Genomic DNA, 19155 nt, shown 5'->3' on the forward strand with positions numbered 1-19155 from the left:
TCTTATCTTCTGTCCTGGCTGTTCTGGACTCTCTGCCAAAAGCTAATTAAGTTAGAAACACACAGGCCCAATGAATAAATTCTATGGCATCTTACAGCAGCTCCTCTGACAGAATCAACACATTGCTGGGCCTGGATATAAGGCCTCAATACAATAAACAAAAAGAGCAATAAGTCTTCCAGTCAGTATGTAGGGGCCACAAACACACGGGCATCATTCTTAGCAGCAGCAGCAGCAGCAGTAGTAGGCCAGAGAGTAGCACAATAGGGGAATCATCAATTAAAAAAATTAAAAGCTGCTTGAAATTAAATTATTAGTTTATTAACTTCTTTGTTAACGTGCACTGTGAGAAAGTTGCAAAATCTTCTCCCTGTCGGTGACGTCACACACTAGCAGCTTGCCCGCCCCGCCCCGCCCCAGCGCCATTATCCTACCCACCCAACAGCTCGACGACGTTGCTGCTGCAACCAAACTCAAGATGAGAGAAGAACGTCAATACGGGCCCAGTAGGAGCGAGGCTACAGCTGGAAGCCCGCCCCCGGTCCCTGATTGGCTGATCTCCGTTTGTTGGTAAGTAACGACGAGCAGCAGGTTAGGTTCGCTCCCTAGCAGGCGACAGAAAGCGCTGGCAGTGCCGTCACACAGGTCGTGGCGCTGCGGAAGCTAGCGCCGTGCTGTTCTTTCAATTCGTTGGGACAGCGAACATGGCAGCGGTAATGTATAACGAGGAAGCAGGGGCTGCTGATATTGTGTGAAGCTGCTGCTGCGGGGAAGGACGGAGTCTAAGGGCACACACCCAGGAAAGAGTCCCAGGCTTATGTTTCCTTCCGCAGCCTTGTCAGTACTGGGAGCTTGGGCTGTGTGTTCAGCTGTGACTCCCTGTACTTTTTTTATGGATACTGGGAGTTTTAGTTTAATAACACACCCAAAGGGAGTAATATCTCAGTAATTGTTGGCTCTGGGTGCTTCGTGTTTCATGAGTTTATGGTGCACTATGACACCCTCCTTCCTGCACACACTCCTCTCTACACAATGGTGCATGCTGGGATTTGTAGTTCCTCATATTTCTGAAGTCAAATCACACGTTCCATTTCTGTATGTCCTGTATCTCCTCAATGAGGGGTGATCTACTAGCCAAGGGCCCAGGGAACCTGCCTCTGAATATCAGTTTGGATTCTCCTCTTATCAGTCCCAAAATCTATAAATTAATAGCAATTATTACCCCCACACTCTATCTCCCCATACTGTGCACTTTATATGGTCATCTCTACATTCACTTCTTATTATTTGTATGCTGTTATATTCCTGGAGAAACCCTTCAAAGTGCTCCAGTTTCATAACATACACAAAGAAATAAAGCCTATCATGTAGAGAGTGGACTCCAATTACAACCCCATGTTCATTGTTGGACATGTATTGTTTCACTCCAGAGTCACGTGACAGTCTCAGAGGGCAGTTTCAGGCCCACCCCTTTTCCCAGAGCGGTTGACTGTCAGTATCCAGGGAATTGTATATAATAAACAAACAGTCCTGGATTTTTTAACATTTAAAGTAGACATTTTGTGTAAAAAATAAGACCGTACCAGTGCATTAGACTCATTTAATTAATTTTAATTTAAAAAAAGTAGTGTTTCAGGCTGATTTATTGAATATTTCTGCAAAAACCCTAATAATCCCTCCCTTCCACTACCTGCTCCCTGAATTCCCAGGCTTTGTACGGAAGTGGGCGGCACTTGGCTCACTGTACTGTAGGACAGGAACCAATCAGCAGCTAGCAGGACCTGATAGGGAACTGAAGCCTGTCTGTGCTTGTGTGACTGCAGGGCTGTGATTGGCTGTCCCCCTCCTACTGTGCTTCAGGCAGGGACCGTTAAGACACGGCCACTTCTCATTTGAAACACATACAGGGACCAGAGAACATCTATAAGGAGCACCAATAAAGGGGATATTTTTAAAGATAATTTTTAGCACCATGTAAAAGCAACACCATATATTACTTATAATTGCCTACAAAATTAGGGATTTTTTTCATTTATCCTCTATGTCTGCTTTAAATATGTAATATCTCTTTTCAGATGAATTACTATTCACATTTCATTATAAAATATTAGCGATGCACCGAATCCACTATTTTGGATTCAGCCGAACCTCCGAATCCTCCGCGAAAGATATCGAACTGAATCTGAACCCTAATTTGCATACGCAAATGCAAATTAGGGGTGGGAAGGGGAAACATTTTTTACTTCCTTGTTTTGTGACAAAAAGTCACACGATTTCCCTCCCGCCCCTAATTTGCAAATACAAATTAGGATTTGGATTCAGTTCGGCCAGGCACAAGGATTCGGCCAAATCCGAATCCTGCTGAAAAAGGCTGAATACTGAACTGAATCCTGGATTCGGTGCATCCCTATAAAAAATGCATTCATGTAATACACTTCTAAAGACCGTTATATAACATTGTAGTAATAAGATTTAGGGGGTTATTTATCAAAGTCCGAATTTATCTTAATATTTTCTGGAAAAAACTCCAACCAAGTCCGCACAGGTTTTTTGGGCATAATTTATGAATACACTTTACAGAAAATTTTGTTTGCGGGGAAAGAAAATCAGATTTTCAAGATTTTTTGGGATTTTTTTATTTATTGCCAAAAACCCAACGCACATCAAAAAAATCATTGGGATTTCTCTCATTGACTTATATGCAACCCCAACAGGTCTGAGATGGCAGATTTTCAGATTCTGACTTTTCCAACCTCTGGGTTTAATAAATGCTGAATTGTTTTTTTTTTTGCATTCGGAGTTTAGTAAATAACCCCCTTAGTGTAAGCCAGTGGGTATAAGGTCTGGGTGTATAGTTAACTCTTGTTTAGTGAGTGAATTGCATTTCTTTAAAGCACCAGATATGGTAAATTGACTTTAGAGGAATAGCATGTGTTTCCATGGATACCCCCATTTTTGAGCACAGTGAAATACATCTGTGTTTTAATGCACTCAGCATATTATTAACATTTGATATGTTCCCAGTTCAGAGATACTTTAGCGAGTTATTTTTTGCAGATGCAGGAGCAAGTGTTTTTAATTTGGTTTTTCCTTCATTTAACCAAATATGATTCATTATTACAATGTGGATTATTTAAATGGTCTTGTAATCTGAACTATTTGATTGCTTGCTGTTTAGGGAAATAGTCTTCTTAAGCATAAGCATTTAAGTGCATGCTTGCATTACATTACTTATATCTCTAGTAGTACCTCTAAAAATAGATAAGGGCTTAGCTGACCTTCAGGGATAAATAATTTTTATTATATGAGTGCCCAACTGTTTTTCATACTGGTCACTTAAAGGAGAAGGAAAGGTTTAAACTAAGTAAAGGTCCACCTAAATATACCAGTAAACCTTCAAAGTAGTGCTGCTCTGAGTCAAAAGAAACACTGCATTTCTTTCCTTCTATTGTGTACACATGGGCTTCTGTATCAGACTTCCTGTTTTTATCTTAAACCTCCAGGGCTAGGGCTTGAGCATGCTCAGTTTGCTCCTCTCCCCCTCCCCTGCTGTAATCTAAACCCAGAGCTAGTAGTGAGCAGGAAGTGATGTCACATCAAGCTAATATGGCAGCTACTATCCTAAACAAACACAGAGCTTCTAGAGCTTTTTACTCCGGTATGGTAAAACATTCTACAGAACAAATATAGCATTCTAGCTTGCACTATTGCAGCTTATCTATTGGCAATAAATGCCTCCGTAGCTTTCCTTCTCCTTTAATCATTATACTAGGGATGCACCGAATCCAGGATTCGGCCAGGATTCGGCCTTTTTCAGCAGGATTCGGATTCGACCGAATCCTTCTGTCCAGCCGAACCGAATCCAAATCCTAATTTGCATATGCAATTAGGGGCAGGGAGGGAAATCACGTAACTTTTTGTCACAAAACAAGGAAGTAAAATGTTTCCCCTTCTCACACCTAATTAGCATATGCAAATTAGGGGTTGGATTCGGCCGAATCTTTTGGGAAGGATTCAGGGGTTCGGCCGAATCCAAAATAGTGGATTCAGTGCATCCCTACATTATACCACATAATTATGGTTCAGCTCGTGTGTAAAGTGTAAGGGTTTACAAACAAATCTTTGGTGGGCAATCTTTAGCATTGAAGAACCTTTAGCTTCAAATATCAGACCCATAAGCCCTAAGTTGCATGAATCTGTATTATATATAGTTTCTGCAAATGGCACCTCAAAATCAAACTAAAACTGCTAAAGACATATAACTAATATAATATTAATATAATATAATATTTTATCAAGAGGCGGTTTTGGAATGCCTGTTTACTTTACAATTCAGGTGCAGTTGCGTACCTGTTTACCCTAAAAATCACATCCATAATGTGCAATTACATAAGATCTTTTTTGGTCTGACTAGTTATATTGCATTCAGCTCCTAATGTAATGCATGCAATTTATATTGTAAATGTCTTAGATGCTAGATCAGATTTCTTTTCCATTTGGCAAGTCAGTGGTACAAAGTTTGCAGAAGCATCATAAAAAGTGTGCAGTTAAAACTCACTCACTTTCTATTCATTCCTATGGGATTTTTAAAAGCATATTTATGAAATGGTGAACTCCATTGATAAATAGGATTTTTAAAATCCCATAGGATTGAATAGAAAGTGAGTGAGTTTTATTGTGGTGAGCGGTAATCTCACACTTTGATAAATCTGCCCCAAAATGTGTACGCGATGTTTAGTTTTAGGGCACAGAAGTGATTTCTTTTAGATACTGCTAAAAAAAAGCAAAGTTTGCACTCGAGCACTAGAAGTAGTACATTGTGAGAATACCTTTAACGGCTGGTTAGGGATTAAAAGGTATTAACTTGTGTTGTTTTACATAAATGCTATACTTATATATTTGTTTCATAGCTAATGTGAATAAAAGTCCATAGAACTAGACATAAGATAGTAATATGGCTTATACTAAACACATTGATTCATGCTATTTTAAAGGAGCAGTAACATAAAAAAAAAAAAAAAAAATGTTTTAAAGTAATAAAAATACAGCATACTGTTGCTCTGCACTGGTAAAACTAGTGTGTTTGCCACTGAAGTTCTACTATAGTTTATATAAACAAGCTGCTGTGTAGCCATGGGGGCAGCCATTAAATACTGAAAAGGCACAGGTTACACAGCAGATAACCGATAAGCTCTATGGTAAACAGTGGGATTCTACAGGGTTTATCTGTTATTTAATGTGTATCCTGTGCTTGAATGGCTGCCCAGCAGCTTGATTATATGAACTATAGCAGGATTTCTGTAGCAAACACACCAGTTTTACAAGTGCAGGGAACAGTACATTATATTTTTATTATTTAAAACATTTACATTTTTTCTGTTACTGTTCCTTTAATATTGAACTGAAGTAGCATCAACCGTTAAGTTTGTAATGCAGAAATGTACAATAATATTGTGTTCCTATTTTCTCTAGCTATCTGCATCTGTGAGGCCATATTTATGCTTCTCTTGAAAGGATCTCCCTCACGCTGTTCTTCTGTGCCTTCCATAAATATTTCTGACTGTCCTTGAGGCTTGTTTGTTTCCTTCTGGTTCATACAAATTATTACAGCAGAGCAACCATGGATCTTAAGACAGCAGTGTTCAATGCAGCTCGTGATGGTAAACTTCGCCTTCTTTCCAAGCTACTGGAAAACAAAGCAAAGGACGAAGTTGTGGTGTTGATGTCAGAAAAAACAAATGGAGCCACTCCTCTTTTAATGGCAGCCAGGTATGGACACCTGGATATGGTGGATTACTTACTGGATCAATGTAGTGCATCTGTTGAGATTGGGGGCTCGGTTAATTTTGATGGTGAGACAATAGAAGGTGCTCCACCTCTCTGGGCTGCCTCTGCTGCTGGGCACCTAAAGGTAGTCCGGTCACTACTCGATCATGGAGCCTCTGTGAACAATACAACTCTTACCAACTCCACACCATTGCGGGCAGCCTGCTTTGATGGGCATCTAGAGATCGTCAGGTTCCTGGTAGAACACAAAGCTGATTTGGAAGTAGCCAACCGCCACGGGCACACCTGTTTAATGATTTCTTGCTACAAGGGTCACAAAGAGATTGCTCAGTTTCTCCTGGAGAAGGGCGCCGATGTAAACAGGAAGAGTGTTAAAGGTGAGATTCTTCCGTCATTTGTATTGAAGAAAAAATTAGAGAGAATCTGACTGTGGAATCATTCACATTTCAAAATATAATGAGGCTCATTTATAAACAGTGGGCAAATTTGCACCTGGGCATTAACCGATAGCAACCAATTAGTAGCTGGCTTTTATCAGCCAGCTACAGGTTAAACAATAGAAGCAAACCTGTGATAGGTTGTTATGGACTACTGCTCAGGTGCAAATTTGGCCAATGTTTATAAATGAGCCTCACTCTCCCCCCCCCCCACGTCTCTGTGATTGTAATGCATAATTTCATACTGAAAATGTTCTCTGTTAGAATAATACCTTGCGGTTGGCCTTATGCAGCATGAGGAGTCTCCAACAATGTATGGGATTAACAAAACCCATACATACAGTTGAAAGCAAAAGTTTGGGCACCCCTTTCCAAATGACACATTTAGTCAGTTAAGGTAAAATCAACTACTGCTGGAATGAGCTGTGTTAAAAAATGCTGATGTTAATGAACTGTAAGACATACAAATAAAGAAAATAGTAATTATGGTATGTGCAAAAGTTTGTCCAGTCTTAATAAGCATAACGAGTTGTTACCTAGCAGGGAAAAGCTATAAAAAGATTGCAAAATGCTTTCCACTGCCGTAATCAAAGGAGTGGTGTGTCTCCATTCCACTGAGCAGCATTGCCTGCACAAACATGATCTACATGGAAGAGTCATCAGCAGGAAGCCTTACCTGCGACTCACCAAAAGCATCAATGTCTGAGCAATGCAAAAACGGCATTCACACAAGGGCTGTGCAACTGAGAAAGTTAAAATTTAACTATTCAGCCACAAAAGAGCAAAATTTAATGAAAAGGGCACTTTGCAAACTGTTAAATATGGGGGTTGATCCATTATGCTTTGAGTATGTGAGCCAGCCAGTGGAACAGGAAACATTGAACCTGTTAAGGGAAGAATGAATTCCAAATTTGTGCCAGTGTGGAAACAAAACAAGAAGCTGAAAAATTAATGGATTTTACAACAAGACAATTATCCAAAACCTCAAAAACCCACCATGAGATACTTGAATAATAGCAAGCTGAAGGTTTTGAAATGGCCCACACAGTCCACTGACTTAAATGAAAAGGAACAGTATAATCACTAGGGTACTTTCCCTGATAATTATAATCGCTTACCTGAGACCCTGGGCAAGTGCTCCTGTTAGCTGAAAACTGCTCCGGCCCACGTAATTCTTGTAGGAGCACAATGTCCCAATCTTCTTACATCTTTGATTTCTGCATGGTTGTCCTGCAGTAGGATCCTGGTTCTCAGGTAAATGATTATAATCACTTTAAACATCACACAAGATGGCCTCTGTATTAGAAGTGATCTTCAAGGAAGAGTGGGCAAAAATCCCTACAGCGAGCACTGAAAAACTATGAAAGGTGTTTACTAGTGATGTGTGAATCTGTCCCGTTTCAATTCGCCGAAAAATTCACAAAATTCTGAAAAGATTTGCGACATGCATTTATGTCAGTGGGTGTCACGACATGCAAAATTTTTACATGGCGACAATTTGCATTAAAGTCAATTATTTTGACAATTTTGAGACTAGCGGCTTTTTTTTTTTTTTTTTTTTTTTGACTCATGATTATTTTGACATGCAAAGTTTTTACATGGCGGCAATTTGCATTAAAGTCAATGGGCGTAAAAATTATTTTGACAATTTTTTTTTTTGTCGCAGCAAATTTTTTCGCTGGCTAATTTTCGCAGCAGTTTTGTGAAACAATTCTCAGGTGGTGAAATGTGGAAATTTGCCTCAAATTCATGCCTGACGAATAAATTCGCCCATCACTAGTGTTTACACGTGGTGAGCATTACTTAATACTGAACTTTTACAGATGCAACAAAAACAGTTTTCTTTGTTCTTGTTTTTTAGGGTCTGGCCACATGGGCAGATCTGGGGAGATTAGTCGCCAGGCGACATTTTGGCCGGCGGAAGGCAGATCGGGGAGATTAGTCGCCGCGAAGAAGAGGAGATTTGTCGCCTGGAGACTAATCTGCCCATGTGGCCAGACCCTTAAAGTTCATGAAATAAAATGTAACTGTGCATTAACATTTGCAAGCATGATTTTACATGCATTGATTCCTGCAGTAGTTGTTTCCTATTTTTCACTTCAAGAATTAACTGAACATGGTGTGCCCAAGTTTTTGTATTCAGCCCAATTTCCTAATACAAACAATAGGCAAAAATGATGTTGAGCTTAAGCCCTGTTCATTTAACTAAAGTTAAAAAAGGGGTATCCTGACCCTTTAAGCATGGGTGTTCTTAATCCAATGTGAGGAGGATATTTTATGTGGCACTAAAGAAATTGCAAAGTTTGAATGGGAAATATAGTGTGGCACACGTGTCTTTTTTTTTTAGGTTTATTCTCTTGGAATAATTGTGACAAAACTGTAAGGTCTAATTATGGAGCATGGGTACAGTTTTGGTTAAAAGGCACCTGTTGGCAAAAAACACTTTCACAAACCAAAGGTGCTGGCTAACACGCCGGTTGGGGGTAACAGTAGTTTTTTAAAAAAAAATTTAAATTAATTACCCCTGCTAGAGCTAGGCCACCCTCCCTCCCAGTATGAGAGCCCATGTTGGGGCGAATGCTGTGATTTGCTTATTATGCAGATGCATGACATGGCCGTGTCCTAGTGCTGGCACAGGGTAATTTAAAAAAAAATACTGCTGTTGCTCTGTTAGCCCACACCTTTGGTTAGGGATACTATTTTTGGCCAGCAGGTGCCCTTTAAGAATATGGATTTCTCCGGTAAATAATTGTGTGACAAACACATTTATCTTCCCCTTTATTATTGATACCAGTTTTGGGGGTTTAACATCAAACCTCAGCAGTGTTACCTGTAAGGGTCAGGGCACACAGGCAGATTCGGGAAGATTAGTCGCCCTGTGACAAATCTCTCCAAACTGTCTCCTATGCCTTCTTGCCGGCTAAAATGAAAATGGCCAGCGGGAAGGCAGGGGAGACAGTTCACGGAGATTAGTCACCCCAAAAAAGTGGAGATTTGTCACCGGGCGACTAATCTTCCCGAATCTGCCTTTGTGCCCTGACCGTAAGAGCCATTCCTCTATATTTCTAGCAGTGAAATACAGAGGAGACATTTTTGCTGCCTAGACTGCATTTTGTGATTCTCTTGTACCCCAGCATCACCTAAAATGTTGGAGAATATTTGAAATAGGCTCGTGGCTGAGGATTTCTCAGCCAGGCAGGGCAATTGTGTTATGAAACTTACTGCTTTTACCGTTTATTTGAGGCTCGATTTTTAGGGTGGTGGCACACGGGGAGATTATTCGACAAGTGACAAATCTTCTCTACTGCGGGCGACTAATCTCCCCAAATGCCTTTCTGCTGGCAAGAATGGGAATCGCTTTCTTTTTGCATCACGAGAAAACTTTGGGCGACTTCAAAAAAACAAAGTGTCACATATGCCATCCCGCTGGCTATTCACATTCTTGCCAGTGGAAAGGCATTTGAGGAGATTTGTCGCCTGCAGTAGAGAAGATTTGTGGCTTGGAGACTAATCTCCCCGTGTGCCACCACCCTTCGAGCTAGAAATTGTTATTTTTAGGCTGTTTGATCATCACTTTCCTTATCACTTCCCATGGGCCTCCTGTAGCTGTGATATCATCTGGAGCACAGCCAGCAAAACATTACCTGATATAGACTGCTCCATACATAGCATGAACAGTTCCCTACATCTGGCCATAACCCATATAGAGCAATACCATACATTTTACCAGCATGTGCCATCCACTTGTGCAAAGCATAATTAACCAGGAATATTTTTAGTGTTTGGTGGTCAAGTCTAGCACATCAGTATACTACAGTCCACCTCCCACTTTGTAAGCCTATGCACTGACACCTCTGCATTATAAGCCAGGCATTTGGCTGAACCTTTCCTTTCATTATGACTTAAAGGAACAGTAACACCAAAAAATGGAAGTCTTGAAAATACAATGTCATGTCATGTTGTTCTGGTTAAACTGATGTGTTTGGTTCATAAACTCTACTATAGTTTATATAAACAAGCTGCTGTGTAGCCATGGGGGCAGCCATTCAAAGCTGAAAAAGGAGAAAAGGCACAGGATACACAGCAGATAACAGATAAGCTCTGTTGTATACAATGGGATTCTTTAGAAGTTATCTACTGTGTATCCTGAGCTTGAATGGCTGCCCCCATGGCTACACAGCAGCTTGTTTATATAAACTATAGTTGTGTTACTGAATCAAACACATCCGTTTACCAGTGCAGGGCAACAGTGCATTATATTGTCATTCCTCTAAAACACTTGAATTTTTTAGTGTTACTGTTCCTTTAAGTAGAAGGTAGCCACAACATAAAAATAGTGCAGGACAAAGAGCTTTATTCAGATGTAATGTTTCAGAGGAGTGGCTACCTTCTACCTAGGTCATAGGGAAGGGATAGATTCATCAGAATTCCTCACTCTATGGGTGTATGACACTTTCTGGCAAGCGATACCAAAGCTAATTGGCTCATCACACATTGTTGCCACATTTACTCATTATTGGCAGTGTACTTGGAATGTACCAAGGTTTTAAATCTCAATATTCAACAGTGCCTTTTCAGATACATCGCACGTATACACTTCAGTTGACTCAGTGACTAGCGTGCATATTTTTGAGTACCCTAGTAGTATAATCCATTTTACTGTGAGTCAGTTGCGTTGTGGAAAAGTCACAAACCCAGGAGGACATTCCTGTTTCAGCACTGAGTCAGTCCTCGTGCTCAGGCTTGTATTCCATGAAGAACATTTAAACTGCACGTACGATAAATTTTAATTAAAGTACTTTAAGTTGTTCCATATTCTTAAGGCCCCCATACAAGGGCCGATAAAAGCTGCCAACAGGCCAAAAGTTGGCCAGATATGGGCAAGGTAAAAAATCTTGTCGGATAGAAGTCACATCTGTTCGTTGATTCGGTCCCGCGATCCGACCGCCCGTATGGCTTCCATTCTGATCTTATCATTGGGCCCTAGGTCCCGCGATCGAATCAGCCTGATATCGCCCACTTCAATGTGGGCATATCTGGGAGAGATCCACTCGTTTGGCAACATCGCCAAACAAGCGAATCTCCCTGTGTATGGGCACCTTTTGTGTGTTTTGCTTTTGCCAAATTATGACACATTCAAATAGAATCTAATTTACGTTATAATCTAACTTTAAGGTAATTGTGAGAACCAGTGGTCAATCTATCTACAACAATATTCTTTGGTTTGAAATAGTTGCATACTATTAAGTTCATGTTGTTCTGAGGGTCTGAAATGATATCTCCAACCAGTCCAGAGCCTCTTACTTCCCACAGACAGAGTATGCCAGGTGGATGCATAGTACATGATGCGATGATCTTGAGTACGTACAAGATTTATTTGACCAAGGAACACTAAAATGTATGGAACACTAAAGTTTAAGTAAAGAAGCAGGGCAGAAATGTTTTACATTATGTTTTGGGCTTTTATATCCGCATAAGGCAACCAAAGACATTTAGCAGGGAAGATTTGTGCCTCCAAAGATGCCCCTCTAGCTCCCCATCTTTTTCTGCTGATTCACTGCACATGATCTAAAGTCCTGCAGTGGATTGGGTACCCGTGGGTTACCTGCAAAAAAAGTGGGTACCCGGCGGGATGAGGGTAGGATTTTCACGGGTATAGATGCGGGTTGGGTTGCGGCTCTCATCTTTATTTCTTATCTTATGTTCTAGTGTCTGTTACTCCTTTTAAAATGTCTCCACCTACTTTTTATGATTTCACTTCCGGTTTGCAGCAACAGCACTTCCTGTTTAATGGTGGTTGGCGGGTTGCAGATCGGTTTGCGGATAAGGCAGTTGGGGGTTGGGTAGCGGATCCAAGTGGGTAAATATGCGGGTTGTGGTTCAGGTGTGGGTCTGGGTCTTAAAAATTGGTTCAGCGCAGAACTCTAACATGATTTGTGCTGCTGTCAGTTACTGAGCTTAGGGACCGATGTACAAGATATTGAATATATGTGTCACAATATAAGGCTTATTAGTAAATGATTCATATTAACTATACGTGGCAGCACATAAATTAGCATTTATAATCAGCCCTGTAGCTTATTTACTGCTTGATGATTTGTGACAACCTCTAAGCTCAGCTTCTCAATAGCCACACAAATCACACTGAGCATGTGCATGCCACAGACACTTCTAACAAAATCCAAGTTGGGAAGCTCCTGTGACAACTTTGAAGGCCTGGGTCATTAATACTGTAGAGATTCTGAACATTTAGACTAGTTTAATAGGTTTAGTGTACAAAATATGCCATTTCTAACCATATTCATTTTTAGGATTTAGTTCATACACAGCTCAGGTCTGTGAGTGGAGAGGCAGCTGGAGGCAGACATGGGACTTGTTGGCAGGAGAGCTCTTAGAATGTCATTGCTAATATCACAGGCTTGTTCCACTAGGTCATACCAGGAGAGCATTATTTCTCAAGCAATAAGTGTCATTGGAGCAACACTTTCAGACTTGTTGGTATTTTTCTTCAAAGAGCATTGAATTTCTGACCTGATTCCCAATGTCATATCAAGGCACAGCTGCTTTATCTACATTACTTATGAATCCTATTTTTTGTTTCTGAGAAACCACAGTAACTATTGTAAACTGGAAAAGATCTTTCCAAGAAAGATTGTTTGTTTCAATACTCGCATGTAGAGCTGAATCGTCAGATATAAAGGTAGAAATAATAGAATTCTACCTGTATCTGAGGATTCAGCACTTAACAATGGCCGATGTTCAGGTGAAGGCACCCGATAAAAATTTCCCAGCCAATTGATAAATCGATATCTAAGTCTTCTGCCAATATAGGTTGTTTCATCTCCCACCATACACGCACCAAATAACGTATGAAAACTAGTTTCATACAATATTATCGGTGCATGGCCACCTTAAAGTGCTTCAAGTTAACTTTTAGTATATTATAGAATTAACCTTTCATTATTCTTTTTTTTTTTGTATATTCTATTTATTTAAAGAATTCTGCAGTCATATAATAACATAACATAGATATAGGTATCATCAGTAAGTTAATGTAACAAGAGATATAGAGTTTGGAACATTTAGTACACAGTATGAAAGTTTTCCAAATCATGTAGCGTACTGTAACATAAATAATTCTGAGAAATACATAATAGGCTATATAAACGCATTTCAGTACCAATTAGCTTATTGATGTCCCTTATTAATCTGTGTCACCTATACATTGCTGTGATCGACCGTCTTTATCTGATTTATACTCCTATCTTGTTGATAAAAACAAATTATAAACATATCAAATGAGGATACCTGACATAACTGATAAAGGTTGTATATAGAACTATAAGGTGAAGAAAAAGAGAGAGATCAAAAGATAGAGGTATTCGCTCAGCCGTTTTAAGGTCTACTTAGGATACAATAATGACCAAACACTTATTTACCAAATAGTATATAACATATATATATATATATATATATATATATATATATATATATATATATATATATATATATAAAATGAGCGCCTAGTCCGAGTTCAATAGTTTATATTGATCTGATTCCAAAAATACAACCCAGGTTGTCCAGGTCTTTATATATACCTCATGTTTCTCATGTATATAACTTAAAGGGGACCCGTCACCCAAAAAAAATATTCCAAATCCTATTTTATCACATTAGTCAAGCAAAATTAACTTTAATTACACTATATAAATTATTTGAATCTTGTTTACTTCAGTCTGGGAATTCAAAATGATAGCAAGCAGGCAGGAGCCATTTTGTGGACACTGCTTTTAAGGAAAGCCTTGTATCATCTCAGAATCTTGTTTGTGTATTCCCATGCCCTGGTTACACAATTAAATGGTAAAGAGAACGTGGGATTGTGGGGAGAGCAGTGACATCTAGGAAGTGCTGAATGGAAAGTGAAAGTAATTGTCTGCCCCGCCTCTATGCCACTGAGGGGGCAGACAATATTTGATTGACAGCTGAGATTTTTAAATGAGTTTACAACAGCTATGAATGCTTTAATAAAAAATAGAAATTGGATTTCATTTTTAATTTGAAAAGGACTTTTATTACACAGATTTTTGTGTCTGGATGACAGGTCCACTTTAAGTATCTCTTCCATACGCCTAGTATTTCCCATTTCTTTCATTTTTAATTGTTTTTTAGTTATATGCCTTCTTCTTCAGACTCTTTCCAGCATTCAAATGGGGGTCACTGACACCATCTAAAATTGTCGCAGGTCAAACCTTCATATGATACAAAACCATTGCATAATCAAACACAGAGGGTGCAGTATTTATATTCTAAAAGTGACATTGATCTGCTTGTCACTTTTTTCTTTACTTAAAGGTTTAAGGGAATCCTGCCTGTGACTTATTTCCAGGGAAAGACAGACCTTCTGTTTATGTAAAACAAAACCTATTTCCAGCCTTTAGATTATTTAGTTTTCAGTAATGATTTTACATTTGTTGTCGATGAGCTCAGCACAACAGTGTGTAGTTTGCCTTTTCTAAATTTACCAATAGTTCAATATGAATGCTTAATCTGTCGTGTTTGTGTGTTGAGTAACAGTATTTGGCTAATACAAGAGCACATGAGGAATGAGCCAAAAACATAATTCATATTTTTCTTTCTTCTTAAAGCACAGACATAGTTCATAAAGTTGCCAAAAGAGCAGATCTTAATCCAATATGGCCACCAGCATGCCTGGCAAAACCATGTTTTGATCATTCAGCCCGAACCAATAAACTGATTTGGCCCAGTCTAGTTTAGCATTTTATAGTCTGGGCACACGTTTCTGTCTCACCCTATAGGTGTAAAAGCCTCATTAACAAAACAAAAAAAGTGTATTTTATATATAAAAGTCTTTAACTCACACTTGCATTATTTTACTTGTTTTCTCCTAATGAATGAGGCAATATTAATAATTTGAGTGAATATATTATCTAAAAGAAAAGTAAAGCCTCCCAGACAATTTTTTTTAGTTTTAGCAGCACTTAGACACTTGACCTAAGCTAGTAACATACAAATCCCTATATTATGCAAACAAGCATTTTTTGTATTTAGACCGTTGTATCTTGTTACAGAAGTGCAATTACACAAACATACAGGCAGATTTAGAAAGCCCAGGTTATCCTGAAAAAAACGTATAATTTTTCGAGTTAAAATAAACCCCCTCCCCTGGAAATTCCAATTTGATGTTTGACTCACAAGTTTACTAAGAGCTAAACAAATTCAGGTTTGTCCTGTTGGGTGGAAGACAAAATCTGAAAACTGTCTGTTTAAAAGACAAATTCACAAAAGTGGAGGTAGCTGTTTGTGTATTTGGTGGGGAATCCGACATTTTTATCTCCACTTTTATTTTGTCTCAATATCCCCACTTTTGTGATTCCCCCCCTGTGTGTTTATCTTTATCTACTATTACATTTTACATTTAGGGTCAGACCACACGAGCAGATTCAGGGGAAATCTCCTCTTCTTTGGGGCAACAATCTCCCCGAAGGCACACGCGGTGCTTTGTTTTCCGAAGTCACCCGAAGTTTCCTTGAGAGGCAACGTTGGGCGACTCCAGAAAATGAAGCCCTGAGATTTGGCGATGGGGCGACGTATATCCCCGAATCTGCTCATGTGGCCTGACCCTTACTCTCTCATCCTATTAATATGTTGTTTAAAGGGGACCCATCACCCCAAAAAAATATTCAAAATCCTATTTTATCACATTAGTCAAGCAAAATTAACTTTAATTACACTATATAAATTATTTGAATCTTGTTTCCTTCAGTGTGGGAATTCAAAATTATAGCAAGCAGGCAGCAGCCATTTTGTGCACACTGTTTTTAAGGAAAGTCTTGCATCATCTCAGAATCTTTTTTTTGTGCACCAGAATGGGGGACCTGATGTCCATTCCCATGCTCTGACTACACAAATAGTAAAGAGAACAGGGGAATGTGTGGAGAGCAGTGACATCTAGTAAGTGCTGAATGGAAAGTGAGGTAATTGTCTGCCCCGCCTCTATGCTCAGGGCATAGAGGAGGGGCAGACAAGATTTGATTGACAGCTGAGATTTTTAAATGAGCTTACCACAGTTATGAATACTTTAATAAAATATAGAAATTGTTTACTTCGAAAGGACTTTTATTATACAGATTTTTGTGTCTGGGTGACAGGTCCATCATGTTACTTCTATTATACTACTTCACATTGAACAAGGTTTTCAGGAACTTGATTGTTTTCTCTCTAACAGTTGTTGTCTGTTTTCTAGGTAACACAGCCTTACACGACTGTGCTGAATCTGGAAGTCTGGAAATAATGCAGATGCTTCTGAAATATGGAGCCAGAATGGAGAAGGATGGCTATTGCATGACCCCACTACTTTCTGCCAGTGTCACTGGGCACACAAACATTGTAGACTTCCTCACTCAGCACCCACAGACTAGCAAAAATGAGCGAATTAATGCACTTGAACTACTGGGAGCAACATTTGTGGATAAGAAGAGAGACCTCTTGGGTGCCTTAAAGTACTGGAAGAGCGCTATGGATATGCGATACAGTGATAGGACTAACATTATCAGCAAGCCTGAACCACAAACTTTGATTATGGCGTATGATTATGCAAAGGAGGTAAATACGGCTGAAGAGTTAGACAACCTCATTGCTGATCCAGATGAGATGAGAATGCAAGCCCTTCTAATTAGAGAACGCATTTTGGGTCCATCTCACCCAGATACATCGTACTACATCAGGTACCGAGGGGCAGTCTACGCCGACTCTGGAAACTTTAAAAGATGCATCAATTTGTGGAAGTATGCCCTGGACATGCAGCAGAATAACTTGGATCCGTTAAGTCCAATGACTGCGAGCAGTTTGTTGTCTTTTGCAGAACTTTTTTCCTTCATGCTTCAGGACCGGGCAAAAGGCCTGTTAGGAACGACGGTTACATTCGATGATCTCATGGGGATACTGTGCAAAAGTGTCATGGAAATTGACAGAGCTGTGAAACAAACGGCACCACTTCCTGACCAAGTCCAGCTAAACAAGGCCCTCTCTATTATCTTGCACTTGATCTGTTTGCTGGAAAAGGTACCGTGCAGCCCTGACCAAGAGCATTTCAAAAAGCAGAATATTTATAGGTTCCTTAAGCTGCATCCCAAAGGAAAGAACAACTTCAGCCCCCTCCACCTGGCAGTAGACAAAAATACGACGTGTGTTGGCCGTTATCCCGTTTGCAAATTTCCGTCATTTCAAGTGACTGCCATCTTACTGGAGTGTGGCGCAGACGTAAATGTCCGAGACGCTGAGCAGAACAGCCCGTTGCACGTCGCTGCTCTTAACAATCACCCGGATATCATGAATCTGCTCATCAAATTGGGAGCCCACTTCGACTCTACGAATTCGCACAACCAAACCGCCTGTGATTTACTGGATGAGAAAGAAATGGCAAAGAACTTGATCCAGCCTATCAACCACACTACCCTACAGTGTCTCGCCGCGCGCGTGATCGTCAAACACAACATACAGTACAAACAAGAAATCCCCGAAAAGCTGGAAAGCTTTTTATTGCTTCATAGATGATGCTTTGCTGGGACCTCTAGTATTCCCGAAGGACGTGCTCTAATACTGTTGGTTTCTTACTCAAGCTCTTTTGACGTGGCACACTAACGCTTCAGCTCGTTTTCTCACAATCTGAACGGCTCTGACATCCGCATCGAAATCAACATTTTAAGGATTTGGTATCCAGGTTTATACATAAATTTACTATGCTATGTAACATTTGTTTTTCTCTACCTGATCTAAAATTGCAGTTGCTACATCTGGTCTCTCAAATTCATCTGCCAAATTCCATTATTGTTTGGTTTGCAGGTTTTTTTTTCGCCTGTTGGTGGTAGGGGAATAAGCATTATCATCTGTATGCCTGTGGATTCTTTGCTTCTATTTGTCTGTAGATTCTAACGTGTATGGTAATCTCTGCTCTCGTTCTCTCTGACCCTTTCACTCAGTGTGTGTGAATGGATGTCTCTCTTTCGATGGCCCATCGCTAAATTATAAAAGCTTTATGAACATAATGTTGCAAATACCATAAGTGCTTTATCTCCTCTATGCACTGGCTCAGACATGACTGTTGTGTGTTTGCATACTTCTATGCACCATTCTGAGAACCCAACTTAAATGACGCTTCACTGATTTGGTTCTTCTTCTTCCAAAAAAAAATAACAATTGCATGGCCATGTTTGGCACACTCTATCCGCTTTATCCTTTATTTTGTATGTTATTCTCACACCACACAGGCTGTTTTTGTTTTTGCTTATGTATTCCCTTACTTTAGTATGGAAACAAGAGAGGTTGTGTGCTTCAGCAACCTTCTTGTGCGGAGTGCCTCATTTCTCTTTCACTCAGTACATTAACATTAAAGGAGAATTCAACCCATAATAAGAAAAAACCCTGCCCTGGGTAGACCTCCCTCCCCCGGGCAAATGCCCCTAATTTTTTACTCACTCCCCCGTGCAGATTCTAGCCTCAGAGTTCACGGCAGCCATCTTCTTTCTTCTGTCTTTTTTGGAATTTCGGCGCATGTGCAGTTAGAGTAAATTTCCGGTTCTGAACCACTGCGCATGTGCCAAAAGTCAGAAAGTCGGAATTTTTTTGTGACTTTCGGCGCATGCCTGATTGTTCTGGAACGGACATTTACTACAACTGCGCATTCACCGAAAATACCGTCAATACACGAAGATTACAGAAGAAGAAGAAGAAGATGGCTCCAGTAAACTCTGAAGCCAGAATCTGCAGGGAGGGGTAAGTAAAAAAATTAGGGTCATTTGCCCCGGGGGGCAGGTAGGCTGGAGGGAGGGGGGTCTGCCCAGGGTAGGGGGGGAGGGTTTTTTTAAATTACGTGTTGAATTCTCCTTTAAAGGGGAATCATGAAAATGTTATA

At 39.9% G+C, this 19155-nt stretch overlaps 1 protein-coding gene across 2 annotated transcripts; it reads left to right on the forward strand.

Moving 5' to 3' along the window:
* Window positions 1-423: 423 nt before the first annotated feature.
* fem1c.S (fem-1 homolog c S homeolog) lies at window positions 424-18656 on the forward strand. Of its 2 annotated transcripts, none has more exons than XM_018244306.2 (3): window positions 424-570; window positions 5473-6164; window positions 16489-18656. In XM_018244306.2, exons 2-3 carry the CDS (start codon window positions 5621-5623, stop codon window positions 17796-17798), a joined length of 1854 nt encoding a protein of 617 aa, XP_018099795.1. In that variant the 5' UTR covers window positions 424-570; window positions 5473-5620; the 3' UTR covers window positions 17799-18656. The 2 variants fall into 2 exon arrangements, with proteins under 2 accessions (XP_018099795.1, XP_018099794.1); XM_018244305.2 differs by lacking the exon at window positions 424-570 and adding an exon at window positions 579-713.
* Window positions 18657-19155: the final 499 nt, after the last annotated feature.

This window comes from Xenopus laevis, chromosome 1S (assembly GCF_017654675.1).
Source record: "Xenopus laevis strain J_2021 chromosome 1S, Xenopus_laevis_v10.1, whole genome shotgun sequence".
Classification (NCBI taxonomy): Eukaryota; Metazoa; Chordata; class Amphibia; order Anura; family Pipidae; genus Xenopus; species Xenopus laevis.